This window comes from Stigmatopora nigra, chromosome 1, assembly GCF_051989575.1.
Source record: "Stigmatopora nigra isolate UIUO_SnigA chromosome 1, RoL_Snig_1.1, whole genome shotgun sequence".
In the NCBI taxonomy this organism is placed as follows: Eukaryota; Metazoa; Chordata; class Actinopteri; order Syngnathiformes; family Syngnathidae; genus Stigmatopora; species Stigmatopora nigra.
In genome coordinates this window covers 17,571,892-17,587,614 of record NC_135508.1, presented here as the reverse complement: position 1 = coordinate 17,587,614, position 15,723 = coordinate 17,571,892, and the positions used below count along the sequence as shown (strand labels likewise).

At 39.7% G+C, this 15,723-nt stretch overlaps 1 protein-coding gene across 4 annotated transcripts in view; it reads left to right on the top strand.

Moving 5' to 3' along the window:
- The first annotated feature begins 233 nt into the window (after positions 1-233).
- The window catches only part of acvr2ab (activin A receptor type 2Ab), a 31,284-nt gene continuing 15,794 nt past the window's right edge, over positions 234-15,723 (top strand). For 3 of the 4 annotated variants that reach the window (XM_077727845.1, XM_077727855.1, XM_077727837.1), the window contains exons 1-4: positions 234-1,116; positions 8,453-8,660; positions 9,963-10,096; positions 11,379-11,533. In XM_077727845.1, coding sequence (XP_077583971.1) covers positions 1,062-1,116; positions 8,453-8,660; positions 9,963-10,096; positions 11,379-11,533 — 552 coding nt within the window. In that variant the 5' untranslated portion in view covers positions 234-1,061. The remainder of the gene's footprint in view (positions 1,117-8,452; positions 8,661-9,962; positions 10,097-11,378; positions 11,534-15,723) is intronic. The other variant, XM_077727864.1, reaches the window with a different exon arrangement.

The following is a 15,723-nucleotide window of genomic DNA, read 5'->3' as shown; positions in this document are numbered from 1 at the left end:
ATTTATAGAACATTTGCCGGAAGTTAAATGATTAATATACTTTTCTGGCAAAATATTCACGAGGAGAATAACAATATACAATCTGGAGTTTTTTCTAAATATATAAAATGTTTGATACATAGGAGAATGATTGAATTTCGGAACAGCGATGGATTTTTTTTAATATCTAGTATTTTGTTCTGAAAAGATTCAGCGGAAGTGTCATAATCCATGTCTTGTTGCGGCTCTATTCGCCATTTTGGATTGTCCCGACCAGAAACCGAGAGGCGGCGGCGGACTTTGGAGGAGGAAAGCGGCGCGTCCTCAATTCGAAAGCCATAATAGTTGCCCGGATCGGGGTTTTTCCGTGATTGCACTTGTCATATACGTCTATCTTGTCGAGAATATTTCGACCAGGGCGTCTGTTAAAGAGGTTTAAACGGAGAGCGTCTCGCAGTCGGCGCTGTTTTTCCCCCTTCTGGAGCGGCGGAACGAGCTTCAGCTTTGGCCTGCCTGCCTTGTCGGACTATTGAGCAATATTGTGGCTATTGCGTGGAGTTGGACAAACATCGACGCACTCGGGGTGATCCGGTGTTGGGAAATTGTTGCCGATTTGACGTTTTAATGCAATGCTACAGCGCTTCACCCAGGACAAGTTTGATTGGAGGACGGTGTGTGCTTGATTTCCAGTCCGATGGATATTGCCTCTGTCCAGCCGTAGCTGCGTTCTCTCTCCCGCTACTCTGACAAAACAGTCGTTCCAACAAAGCCACGTTTGTTCGTAACGATGCTGCAGCATGTCAAACATATGCTAGCATTGGCTTGAATGCCAAGAAAAAAATCGTCCTCCATTGCTCATCTGTAAACGTGGAAATACCAAGAACCCCCTCCCCCTCTTTCGGAGTAGAGAGGCTTGCATTACCCGGGATATCTTTGGATTTATCGCATTGCAAAGATGCAGAGACAAACCGGCTTTTGACTTCGCAGCGGGGTGGATTTTTCTCTTTTTATATTCTTCTTGCAGTCGCATCGTTTTTTTTTATTTTTACTTTTTTAGTCGGACGATCAAATTCGAATGGAAAATGGGAGACGCCACCAAACTGGCCCTCGCCGTTTTCCTCATCTCCTGTTCTTCAGGTGGGTGCAAAGGATTCTACTTTAGGTTTGCGTTCATGTGCGCATTGTGTGCAAAGTATGCGGGTTGTTATCTGTGCTGAATGCGGTGCAATGCAACCCCACGGAAGAACGGCTGGGTGTGAAAAGCTCATCCCGGCATCGGTGCTTGTGGTCCTTGTTGATTGACACCCTCCCCCTTTTCGCCCTTCCCTCCTTAAAACTTTATCAATTGCATATAGGTATATACGATACAATCTACTAGTTATTATAAGTTCATATTGCATACGAAGAACTAGAAAATGTACAAAATGACTTGCAGTGTACAGGAGATCATTGCATACTGGTTGGTTGGGGACTTATGAATTTCCAGGAAAGTAATGTTGCAGCATTTTATCTTCTCAATATTTTTGCATCTCTGTGTTTGTATGCAAAATGTTTCCAGCAGCTGTTGATTAAGCTCAGTCAATGACAAACTGTTATGTTGCAAAGGTCACTGACAGTTTGATTCCCTTGATCTACACAAACAACTGTATTGTTTTCATGTAGTAATAACTCCAATTATCCTGTTCATGACACAGTTAATTCATCGTCTAAATAAAGTGTGTAGGACTCCGCTGAAGACCGCACTGCCTGCTAAAGTTCATCTAGAATGCATATTATTTTTATATATATATATAAAATGTTCATCTTTCACCAGGCAGGTAGCTATCTAAATGACAGAGTGCAAAGTTCATCTTTACAGCAGAGATGGCTATAATTCATGAACTTTTCAATAAGTTGACTTAAGATCTGATCTTAAACTATTTGTATTGCCTCTTTAGTTGTGTATGTCCATCTATCCTCCAAGTTCTCTCTTTTTGTTTCTACTTATGGTTTTCTGGAGTTAGCTGTATTTTTTATTTTCGCAGAAAAGAGCACTGACAAGTTGGAGAGGAATGCAGACTTTTAAAAATAGGGGATTTTTTTGTTAAGATTATAGTGTTTTGTAAGAAGGCCAGTTTGGGTAAGTTACAGATATTCCTAGCTGTGGTGTTGACTAGACTTTTCTTTGAGTTTGTTTAAAAGCATTTCTTTACTATGCTGTTGGTTGCAATAATTGTTATTTGACAAGATTCATTCTACTCCAGATTTAAATCTTTAAAGGTGACCAAAAAAGAAAGTGATATGTTATTGTAGTGCATGTTGGTACGCATATAGTACTTACATAAATGACATGTTTTGTATAATTCTTTAATTTCATGGTATTATATGTTCACTTGTCCTCAGAAAACAGAACTGTGTGATCAAGGTAAACATGATTTTTTTGTTAGCGGATTTGTCTTATGCATCTTTGCTTAAATCTGCAATTGATTATACTCGGCCCTGTTGCAATTGCCTATCAGTTGTGTTCATTAGATATTAACGTCATTTTCTCTACACAAACAAGGTTAAGCTGATGTGGTGATCTTGAATGAATGTCCCAAGACTTATAATTTTGCTAGAGAGACTCCTGGATGCTTAAAAATCTCTTGCAATGCAGCAGTCTTGTCAAGACATCGATCCTCCCGCTCACCGGTGTAAGGTTACATTAGCATGGCAAGGATACTCTGACCTGACCAGTCCAGGAAGTCTGTGTTCTGCCACATGACCTGGTGAAGGCTGAGCAGAGATGCATTTCAAAAGATGTGAAAAGACCTTTGGCACAATTTCATTCTCATGTTCATCTGAACATTGTGCAGCACAATTAAATTATCAATCAATTAACAATTAATATCTAAGTACATTTGACAACCATAACTCTAACCCTAACGGCGACCAAAAGACCGGCGACCAAACGTCCTAGCACCAATTATTGACCTCTGGCTTTTTTTTCTTTCTAAATGAATATGCAAAACTTTTTGGAACGTGTAATTCATTTTCATAGTGTTTGCGTGTTTTTGCAAATATACAAAAAATAACTTGCTATACTGGATATCACCTGCGATGAGGAAACACATGCCTCTCTGCAATTTCTGCGTTTTGATATCCTCATGTACAACACTGATGTCATGACTTAAAAAAAATGAAATCTGTGCTCCAGATTGAGGTGCTCCTTTTTTTTCTGCGAATACCCGGAGAAAAAACATACAAGGCTTGGAAGAACATGCAATGTCCTAAATTGGAATTGAACCCTCGATCTCGGAACAGTGAGCCTGTTGTGCTAACCCCGCTGACATCAGACTGCTTATAATCAACTCATTTTACAAGAGATTATTTCTCATTCACATGGTATCCCAGTATTTTGTAATATATTAGCAGAGGAAATGGTTGTGCCATCTGAACCTTCCACCTGAAATAGTTAATTAGTGGATTTGCATTTAGTTAATTATGCGATGCCAGCCAGCGAGAAGTCCACCCATGTTGACAGTTTCCACCTTCCAGACTCAGTAACCTTTAAAACATTATTTCTTGTCTTTTGGCCATGTACACAAACATCCCAGATAGCACTGCTAGATGTTCAAGGAAGGTCTGCAAGAGTGTAAATTTTCCTTGTTTATTCGACTTGCACGCAGGCCGGAAAAGGCACCGCCCATCCAAGATACTTAATTTGGAGAGCTCTGTTGCAGTTACTGCATTTTAATGAAAAAATGGTACCCACAAATGTGGTCAGCTGTTGTTGTTGTTTTTTTCAGTGATGTACTGCATCTGTGCGGGGGTGGCACTCTGTCATACATCAGGTTTTGCATACTTGACACACCTTATTCCTAATTGTGCTATAGTATTACGTTTGTTGGGGATTCCCTCCTCTACTGTGAGTTGCACACATGCGTCCTTGGTTTAACTATGAATTACAATAGATTCTGTTGTTTCTTTTCTCATGCTTTGCTGCCTGTTGTAAGTCGTGCAATGATTGCATAGTTTCATCAGATGCATCTACTTCTCTAAAAGCATACTGTACTGAAATACACGAATGGAATACAGATGCACGACATTGACACACACAAAAAAGCCCAACTATGATTTTTATATTTATTTTTTTGGTCAAAATATTGCGATTCGATTTGGGTAGACTTTTAGCTCATCCCCTCAGTGGTCTTCACTGCAAACCCGTAGAATCCTCTGTGACTTATAATAACAACTGAGAAGGGCTTACCAAAAAAATTGTAATTACTTTGTTTTTAACTTTTTTATCATCTGGCGACATGGTGCCCCGATCAGAAATACGGTCTCTAGCCTAATTACACCTACATTTTACTAGTCCTCCAGTTCTCTCAACACTGTTTCACCTGCGCTTGTGATTTTCATAAAACAAATATGCCAGCGGACGGCAAGTACGTTTCAAAAACTATTTTCTTTCTGTGGCAGTGCCAAGGGCGGTTGGCGTTGGGTGACCAGCGGCATCAGCTTTTGTGCGGATGGCGCAATGCCATGGTGTTTTGTGTGCAGTGGGCAGAAAGGCCTTTTCAGACGAGCGACGTCAGTGCGCAGCTTTCTGCACGGGAACACATTCATTGTGTATGTGGGAAGGGCCGTTTCATAAATGTGCTTTCTTGAGGTTTCCCTTTGGCACACTCAAAAAGGGGCTCTAACACTTCCAGGCCCAAACAAGTAAAGCTCTTTTCACAGCTGTTATAATCTCGCCCTCGTCCTTGAACTAACCCACCATGGGGAATATAAGCAGGCGTTGACCAGTTCGCAGTAAAAATAAGTTTGGGGGCCACTGTGTTACTCCGCTGTCTTGCTTTTAGCACAATGATGTACAGCTGCACCACGCTTCTGATTGGCCACTCAAGGCTGGACACTGATTGGTGAAAAAGTTTGTGTGAGAGTGTTATATATATCCTAAGGGGTGCTGGAGTCCTTCCCAGTTAACTCCGGGCACCCTCGGTTGCCAGCCAATCGCAGGTATTTAGAGACGGATTGTAAATGTAAAAGAAAATGGTTCCATGGTCCTCAATACACAACCCACTAACCCCTTTAAAAATAATCAGTGTACTATTTCTTTATTCCGAAAGATGTGAAGACTTTCACAAAATTGAAAAAGGAGAAAAACGAGGATGAAGTTATTCATTAAGCCACCAAAAAGAGTAACAAACTTGCAAAAACATTTACTATTGTTGCTGAAGGGCAAATGCGTAGGCGATAGAGGAAGAGGCAAATGTTTGGCAACTGGCAAACCTCACAAACACATGCTTGTAAGCACAAAACTTAACAAAAATATTGAATTCAATGAACTTATCTTTCTTGGAGCCCAAAATGAAAAATTAAGAATCACCACTTCCCATCGGTCCTACCTAACAGGATTCAACAGAAAAACTAGGTGCCCCACAACTTCAAGTTCAGATCTTAACACTAAAAAAATACATGTTGCTTGGTTTGCACATTTGTTAAAATTAACCTTGACGGAGTCTGTTTGGTGATGTCCGATTACATTTGTTTAATAGAAGATGTACTATATTCAGTAGAGGTCAAAATTCTATCTAATCAGTTTTACTGTGCTCCTGGCCAGGATAATCATATTAATGTGGTGATTGAACATCATCAGGAAGGCAGTTTAGTCTACCTTTCTTTTAATTGTATAAATTGCATCCAGGCAAGAACTGCTGCTGTTTTCCCTAAACGCACAACAGGAAGAGGACTAACCTCCATAGCATCAAGGCTGCAAAGTCAACATATGCTGATAATTCCAGCATCACCGTGAATTTGTATATAGTGACATTATTCGTGTGGGCCAATTAGTGGCCGACCAATCGCAGGGCACAAGAAGACGGACAACTATTCATGCCCGTACTCAAATCCAGGGCCAATTTAGAGTGCTCAACCAGCCAACAATGCATGTTTTTTTGGAATGTGGGAGGAAAACCCACACAAGACAGGCAACCTCGACACATGAATATCCAAAACTGGGATTCAACCCTCAATGTAACCACCTCCAATGGACTTCCTGTTTTTTTTATTTATTTAAAATATATATACGTATATATAAATTGGACTAAGATTCGAGGTGGAAACTGAATTGGCACCTGTTAAAATCCTGAAATGGAAAAAAATATTAACGAGAGACAACACAAGTGGTTGTGCTTTTGGTGTAGCTTTCAAAGCATGGTATGAACCGCATATGTTGTTGTGCTTCCCTCCTACCTACACTGATCTTCTCATTTGCTGTTTGATAAAGAATAATGGCCTGTGCTGCAGGTGGGTTTTGTAGCAGCATTACCACAAATTTAACATACACTTCAGCTATAAAGTCCAAGTGGCACTTTACACACCCTTCAAATGAATCCAACCAATTTAAGATCAGGGCGGGAGCTATACAGGGTCTGTCTCTTTTACTCAGACAGATAACGAGGCATTTTAAATAGCTCATGTTCAAAAGAATGTTTGGAATGTGGTCGCTATTCGCATCTCATGACACAGAAGTGACACGGATGTGTGCTCTCCTCCCAAACTGCTCTATTCCACTGTAGGGGGCATAGCCTCGTCTCTGACCTGTCCTGTGTACTGCCCATCAGCTCTTATTGAAGTCGAGACCAATGGGCATTTGTCGCTGCAGCATACCAGTGAGGATTAAAGGGATTGAATTCAGCCGCTGAGTATGGTGCTTTTTAATGCCCCCTCTCACCATGGCTATGGAAAGAGTGTAGCCTTTGTAACCATGTAGCCCACCCAGTCGTTGCTGCCATGTCACGACACCATTTGATTTTCTTCCCTGGTTGAAACATTTGTTTGGTTACTGTTAGGTTTGGGTTGGTAAATGATTTATTACAATAGTGGATTCTGGTCCTTGAAACATGTTGTTGGCACACAATCCAGCATTGACATTAAAACTCATCCAGATGCTAGCCTAAGACAGTTTTTTTTGGTCCATTGTCCTTGTTCTGTAGGGAAAGGAGCAGATATAATCATTTTTTTTTTATCAGCTAACCTTATGATCAAATTCAAACTTATTTCCATTGTTGCAAACCTGTTAACCCAATCAGACTAAAATTTCCTTCCAAAATATATGCTTCTTTGTGCCCAGTAATGTAGCTTTTTTTTTTCTTGTGTAGGCGGTTTGTCAGATAATGTCAGTAGCCACAACAACCTACCCTGGGGTTGTGGTGGCTCAGCCTACACCAACCAAAAAGACATGAGGCCAAGAATTTTGCAGACTGTTTGAGTCTGTGACCACGTCAGTCTCAGCGATCTTTTTTTAATTTATTTGTATTTTTTTTTTTTACAGTAGAGTTAGACATCTTCATATGATAACCTGCAATCCAAAACAGTTACGTTATCAGGCTTGAAGTTAAGTACTTCCAGTTTGCCTCGTGCACGCAAAAAAGCCTGACCAGGCAAGAAAATGAAAAAAAATTGAGCTGTGCAAAAATCAGCATTGTTAGAAAACTAGCACCGTGCATGAAAGGCGGATTCTTTAATCTTTGTGTGGCCCTACATATGGGAACATATAGTAGTTGGTCGAATAGACACTGCACGCTAATAGGCTGATAGGGACATGTTGGTGTCAAAGGCCAAGTGGGGCATCATGGAGGCCTCTAAATGAGCGAGTGTCCAGCTATGTATGCACAGTAATCCCTCGCCATTTCACAGTTCAACTTTCGTGGCTTCATTACATTAAGTATTATTTTCTGGGGAATTTTGTTTTTAATTTTAATTTTTATTATTATTTTTTTAATGTTCATAAAATGTTAAAATCCCAGCTGAAACTCGCAAGCGAAAGCAACTCCCCTGTATTCCGCTTGCTACTTGTACTCCGCACTAAAGATTTTTTTTAAAGTTCATAAAAACGTGAAAATCCACGCTGAAACTCGTAACCAGAAGCCACTCTTGCTAATAGAACTCAGCATTGAAGGGAACATTTTTTAAAAGTTCATAAAAACATTTAAAAACTAAATTTTACTTTAGTTATTAAATATTAACTTTACTAACAAAAAGGAACACCGAAATGCCTAAGAAACCTGCGGCCAGAATGGATGTTATCCTTTCTCTAACATCAAGATAAGTCGTGAAACAAAATAACTCCAACACTGACCCTTCACCCATAAATTGTTTTAGACCACCGTGGATCCAGAGCTTTAGCGCAAAAACCTGATCCCATACTTGACAATCTCTTCATACACAATAGACATCTGTTTGTTTTTTCATTTTATTGAAGGACATTGTAGAAGTGGGATGTTTTTTTTTATATTTGTGGTAGTCATACGGTTGTTTCATACTCAAGTCTTCTTGTGACGCACTGAGCTTAATTAGATAAAGTAGAGAAAAAACCATCATGAAGAGTGAGGGAGTGCGGTGATCATTTCATTTTTGTGGCCTGTTGTCTAGTTAAAGTGAAAAACTAATTATATTTGTTAGGAAAAGGCTAATGACATTCACACTTTTGGTATTTTCTTACTTGCAGGTGCAATCCTGGGACGCTCAGAGACTCAGGAGTGCAGCTACTACAACTCCAGCTGGGAAAAGGATCGTACCAACCACAGTGGCACTGAACCATGCTATGGTGATAAGGACAAAAGGCGGCACTGCTTTGCCACGTGGAAAAATATTTCTGGCACTGTAGAGGTAGTCAAGCAGGGCTGCTGGCTAGATGACATCAATTGCTATGACAGGTATGCTCAGGGAAAGTATGCAAAAGCGGGGTTCTATATCAAGAGTTTTAAATGTCTTTTTATGGACCTGACCAATAATTCTAATTTGCATTGACTGTTGTGGCTTCCTCTTCAGCAACTTCGTTCACATTAGTGTTGCACTAATACTATTTTTTGGCTGCTCACGATTCCAGTACCTGGCTGTGTTATCGCCCAATTCTGTAATGATATTATGTTTTTGAAAACGTACACAAACCTTTTTTTTTTCCTCTTTCGTACTGCACTTTCCATACTGACCTCGATGTAAAATAATTTCTGTGATGTCATGTCAGACACTGCTTAACAACCTTTGTGCCTATCTGGTATGGGTGACAATAAACAAACAAACTCCTCTAAAACTTGAGACTTAAGGTGTATTCTCACCTGCCATTTGTGTTTAAGACCAAATCCTAAAAGTTTGTGATGAGCATCTTTTGGGCTGGTGTGAATACAAACCTGGCCTATCTCAGCCAACTATGTTCACCAAATGTGGGAGACTCTGAATTGGTTGCCTGCCAATTAATTGCAGGGCACAAGGAGACAAACAACCACAAGTAATTCAGATGAAAATGTATATAGTATACAGAATTCTCGAGTTAAAACTGACTTCCGTTCTTGGCCTGGTGACGTAACTTAAAACGTTGTAGGTTGAGGACTCTTTGTATTGTAAAGAGCTCTCCTATTGTATTTTCTGTACTGCAAAATCATTTGCTGTTTCCTGGTGGCTGCCAAATGTGCAGTCAGTATAGATTTGGAACCCTAGCTGAGATGGCGCCGTCTTGCCTCCCTGGAGAGTCCAGCGCAAGTCTAGAGTCACTTCCTGCCACTTCCTCTGACTTTTATCTTATGGCTCTGAATGTACAAAAGGAGGACTAAGAGTTATTGTACAGTAAACACAGGCTCAAGTTTATTTTAGCAGAGTTCTCTATTGTGTTGACAAAAGGGAATAACAAGCAGGTTGACATGTTTAAGGGATTGCCCATAGAATTCTGTTTTATTTCAGTCTACTTGACTGAAAAGGTATGGGTCGATGGGCTAAACCTCCTCTCCTCATGCGCTACTGCCCAGGACAATTGGACATGCACACACTCTGAACACAGGGTCGGTCGGTGGTAAAATTATTCAGGTGATTTTAGCTATGTGTGTTCTTATAACAATAACACCTAATACACAAGTTACATTAGATGAAAATTCATGTTATGTAAACCCAAATTGATTTTTGATAAATGCCATCCATGCTTGTACATGTTCTTGACACTGCATGCCTCTTCTCTTTTTTTCCAGCAATGAGTGTGTGGAAAGGAAGGAGAATCCGGATGTTTTCTTCTGCTGCTGTGAAGGCAACATGTGCAATGAGCGCTTCTTATACGCACCTGATACACCCCCACAAAGGGACACACAGCAGTCAACAGCCTACAGTATGTCCTGTCAACACACATACACACACACATATACACAGGTTTAAGATGCTGTGTGATTAATTATTATACAGCCACTATAAATTAGTATTATGAATATTTAGCTAGTTGTTTTTTTCTACTGTTTATTTGCTTTAAGGCAGGGGTTGATAAATTGGTCCTCAAGGGAGTTTATTCAATGAGATTTCTACAGAAATTAAGAAGCCCCCGACTACAATCCTCTGATTGCACTTGTAAGACAAAATTGGCTAAAAAAGTTGTCCTATTTATGGGTTTGAACGAAAACCTGCACCAACTATGGCCCTTTCTAGAATAGTGATTAATTCCTGGGGTAGACTTTATGTATGATTTGCCAAATTATTTAAATCGGGTTTTAAGCCTACCACACTTAGCTACTGTGTGTTGATCAATATGGAATATGGTGTCACATCAAGTATTTTTGATGTGGACTCTTTGTGAATATTTGAGTTTGAAAGAGTCCTTCGATGTCAGAAAGTGTGCACTCTTCTTTCCCAATACAATGATAATGACCAAAGTGACACTGACGAGTGAGGTCCAATCTGGCTGAGTCTGTGTGATGGAAGGACACACACTATCATCAGGCACCACCCTCCTCCTGTAGGGGTCAGACACAGTTCAGAGCTCTGTTATTTTTGGCCAGAGGATTAAGTGATGTCACAAGAAGGATTTGCTCGTCCTGCTGCGTGCATATATGTGCTTGCATTAACTCTGCCCTGTAAAAGTATTGGAACACTGAGCACAGTTCCTCCATTCTTGTTGTAAACTACTCATTTGAGTCTGGTATCAAAAGTTAAATGTATGACGCATGCAATAGAAATATATATAGATTCCAGTTGTGTGCTGTTAGATTGATTATCTACAACTACAATTATTAGTCTAATTTTAGTTTTAGATTTTTATTAAATTGTTTAGTTAGATGCACATCTAAAAATATATCCAAAGAACCAAATTGAGTGGAAAAAACAGCATTTGTGCACCCCGAAATTTTAGTTAAATCAGTCTTCCACTAACATTAGTCATAGTTACAACAGCCACTTTAATGTATTAATGCAGAAGTAAAAATTAATCTTTTGATGGCAAGCCTGCATCACTACTCCAATATTTTAGGACACCAGTATAAACTGCATGATTTCATATGATTACCCCATTACAGCAGCAATTTGTGAACAAGTTCTAGTACACACATGAAGAAAAAAGTGGCCAATTGTCAAGCTTTTTAGGTCAATAAAATGTTTAATACTATAATCATCTTCTTTTACAGCCACATCCAACCCCTATTCCCAGAAGCCCCAGCTCTTCAGCACTTTGCTTTACTCCTTGGTTCCTATCGTCGGGCTGGCAGCTGTTGTCATCTTCTCCTTGTGGATGTGGCGACACCACAAGTTGGCTTATCCGGCAGCGCTCGTCCCTACACATGTAAGGAAATGAAAAAAAATAACATGCTCATCTGGTAGCCTTCATGCCCCTCTGTTCACACCATTTACATACCTTGTACTTGGCTCATTGTCAGTTAACCTCTAGGCTAGGGCAATGGGTGTCCATGGTATATTTGATTTAGAACTTAGTTTGAACACAGCTTGCTGGAGCAGCATTGTATTCTAAGTTTCCCAACACCCAGGGGAGATGAAATCCACGCAGCGCCTCCATCGTATGGATGAGAAGTCAGGGGCCCCTACATTATTGAGAACACTTATATAGGCAAACAAAACTAAACACAAAAACGCTCAGAGCTCTGCCTTGGAGAGTTGTGGTGGTGGGTGGATAGTGTGGGAGAGGGAATGAAGAAAGATGTGCAGTTCTCCCAATTTGGTGGTTAAATCAACATGGGGCCAGAGTGAAGTAGACTGGAAATACTATCATATCATGGAAAATACAATTCTACAAGCAGATTATGAAACAGTTGAATAAATAAATCCATTCATTTCCACCACTTATTCTTGTCAGGGTTGCGGGGTGCTGGAGCCTTTCCCAGCTGACTTTGTGCATAAGGGGGAATACATATATAAAGACAAACAACCGTTCACACTCGCAATTATACTTCCACCGAGTATGAACCGAACTCAAATTTCCTGCACTACAGTCATGTGAGAGAACTACTGCACATATTGGGCGACCCAGTTGAATAAGTAAAAGCATAAAAAGATAAAAAGATCTTAAGCAAAGAGTAAATAGATCCCGTCATGCATCACAATAAATGAAAATAACACATTAAAGATTCATGTAATGATGAGAGTGAAGGGCTGTATGTTGTCTGCGCATGTAATTTACACAGTAGACTCAGAAATTCAAATTGGGTCAAAGTTATTCATGGAATACTAATCTTTTGTTTTTGGAGCCCCCACCTGCTTTCTATTTGCCATGCTTTGTATGGCAGCACTAGAACAGTGGGGCTGGCTACATTCCTGTGTAGCCTTTACCTTTAATGCATTAGTATATAATTTTGTCTTTTAATCTCCTGACTCAAACAGAGCGTTACTTTCTCTGACCTGTATTTTAGTGCGCTACACAACATGTAAACAGAGTGACTAGTTTATGCTTTTTAAATAAGTTCAATTAATGGTTTTGTAGTACAGTACAAGTAACTCGAAGTACAGTAATCCCTCAAATTTAGTGGATAATGTAGACCAGACATGGTCGCGGTAATAGAAAAATGGCAAAGTTGGATCACCTCAATTATTACTCCCCTACTACGTTTTGACAAAAAGTGTATTTGTTAAATTTACAGTTATGAGCATATGAAAAGTCAGTAATGTAATAATATCTAAATCTACATATTAAAAAAATATATAAATACTTTAAATAGTGTACTCAGTGAAAACAGTTCTCAAGCGGCCTTTGCTTGCAATAAAACCACGAAGCTCACTAGCGGCACTAGTACTAGGCTAAGCTATCCTATAAGGTTTTGACTTTGGTTTTAATCATGTTGGTATCAAGATGTATTTTCTTCTCCCTCCAGTCCGAGATCCAGACCGATTTTCCATCTTAACGATGATTTTCTTCCTAGTGGTTACCACTCACTTTGTATCCTTGGAAAAGGATATCCTTGCCGTTTTCCGAATGCTCGCTTTTTATTTCTTTATGTACTGCACAATAGATTCATTTATGCTGTAATGGCGTGCTACATGGGCATACTCATTGCCCGCCATCAGCGTATCTAGCAATTTCACTTTTTCGGTCACGGTGATAGAGTGGTTATCACGTCCGCCTCACAGTTCTGAGATCAACAGTTTACTCACGGGCTCTAGCCTCCCTGTGTGGAGTTTGCCTGTTGCTCCAATGTTGGTTTTCTCCAAGTATTCTGGATTCCTTCCCAAACTCCAAAAAAGCATGGTAGGCTGATTCAAAATTGGCAATAGTTATGACTCGCTGCCCTACGATTGGATAGCAATCAACTCAGGGTGTACCCTGCCTGCTGTTGATCGTTAGACGGGATAAGCTCCAGCACCCCATAATGATAAACTGTACAGAAAAGGGATGAATTAATCATTTTTAATCATTTTAAAGGACAACTTTCTAGGTGTCACCTAAAGTCACGTTTTAGAAATGTTCCTGTTCATATTTTTGTTGTTGCTGAAAAATCGTAGGCAGCGATAAGCTCTGGCCACTATTAAAGATACATTAAATTAAAAGTAGTTCCCTACTTAACACAAAGTCATGAAAGTGTTATTGATCCCTCCATTTAATGCTCAACCATATCTCTTTAAGTTGCTCTTCATGCTCGCCCAAAGACATTCAACTAATTGAGGACACATTCATGCAGTCCACCGTGTCAACACATTTAAAACAGTTTGACAAAATTAAGCATAATTACTGTACGTTAATAATTTATTAGTCTTTTTATCAACGTATTATGGAACAATCTTTATCAACGCAGCAATAGAGAAGCTATCTTGATATATATTGCAGCCTTTGTACCACAAAAGATATACTTAAAATTCCCATTCATATTATTGAACCATTTAAAAAAGAATACATATATATTTATAACTGGGTAACTACAAATTCAAAATGTGGAAAAAAACTGGATGTGTAAAAAAAAGTAATTTAAGCTATTATAGGTTATTTATTTCACACATTGGCTTACAATGACGGTGCTCGTCTTCCAATCCATTTTGAATGAGAGCAGCTGACGGGAATGAACACCCACCCGGTCCAGTTTAGTAAATGAAAAAATAAGCATTTGCCCTTCGATGGTTTAAGTGATTGAAGCAAAACAGACCCAAACTAAATCACCGGAAAATATATTCTGCTGTATGTATAGACCAGGACTCACCAAGACTGCATAAAAAAATCCAAGCCCCCAGCCCATTTTGTCCAAACCCATGACAAATGGCATATATATTTTGGAATAGGCTCATGCGAGGGCATCTACTGTATGTCTACGTCGGGATCCTTGGAGTGCCAGCTCAGATGGGCAGACCTCTGAGGCAATTATAACTGTTGTCGTATTGTTTTCAGGGTACATGCAATGAGAAACTTGACTCAATTATCGTGTTGTCGTGAATGAAAAATGTAAGATTTTAAAACGGCGTCCTCTAAAATGAGTGGAGTGAAGCTTATGTTTTCTTTTTGCTCGCAGCGAATTCCACATGGGCAGTATGTCAAGGCTCGGAGTCTTTTTTCCTTGATTAGAATGACAACACAAGCGTCATTACGAAACATGGCAGAAAACTTTGAACGGAAATTACTCATCTCTCGTCAATGAGAAAACCGAAATGACAGTTTGAGCTTGCAACACGTCGTAACATGGTTAATAATGCATTCCCAAACATAAAATTTACAAGAGCTCTCTGCGACTCGTGAGTATAGTGGATTTTGGACATAGGCAAAACCTTTGCTGCCTGTTGCACATTTCAGGTGAAACACGTTTACCACAGTTGTATAAATTTTCTATCAGAACACATGTACATACCATGCACTAACAATCTAATTCTGTTATCTGAAAGGAGGTTAATAACTTGTGCCTACTGTATTAAATGTGCAATTGATATTTATTTATGTTGTGAAATGCAGAATATTTCCACACAACTAGTGAATGCTGGACTTTATTGTTCAGTCTACATGTTTTTGGTCGGGGGGAAAAGAAGACTCAAAAATATTATTATTTTTTTTTTTAAATAATAATTGTCTGGGCCCAACCTTCCCCAGGTTCAGACCATGGGTCACTTGACTGATCTGGTTAATGGACCTCTTGCCGATTGAGCTGGGGAACCTTGGTATAGACCTTCACCAACCCAGGTGCTAGCGCAGTGATCTCATTGTGCCTATGGTAGGCCTGGTTTGGATTTTTGCTTGTGGGTTAGGTCAGGGAGAGCATTCGGCCCCACAGAAAAATAGTGCATAACAACCCCATTCAGTATTATAAAAAAAACATCTAGCAGGGATAGGTTTACCAATGGGCATTCCCCAAATGCACACCCAAATAAAGGGGAAAAAGTCAGTCTTCTTGATTTTTTCACTTGCAAGGGGAAAGAACCTTTGAGTCCAAGTCCCAACTCCGTTCTTACTTTACACATATCTTCTGTTGTTCATTACATTCGAGGGCCCTGATTACAATGTACGTCTCAACTCTCAGGGGAGGGGTGGAAACAGAAGATAGGTGTCAA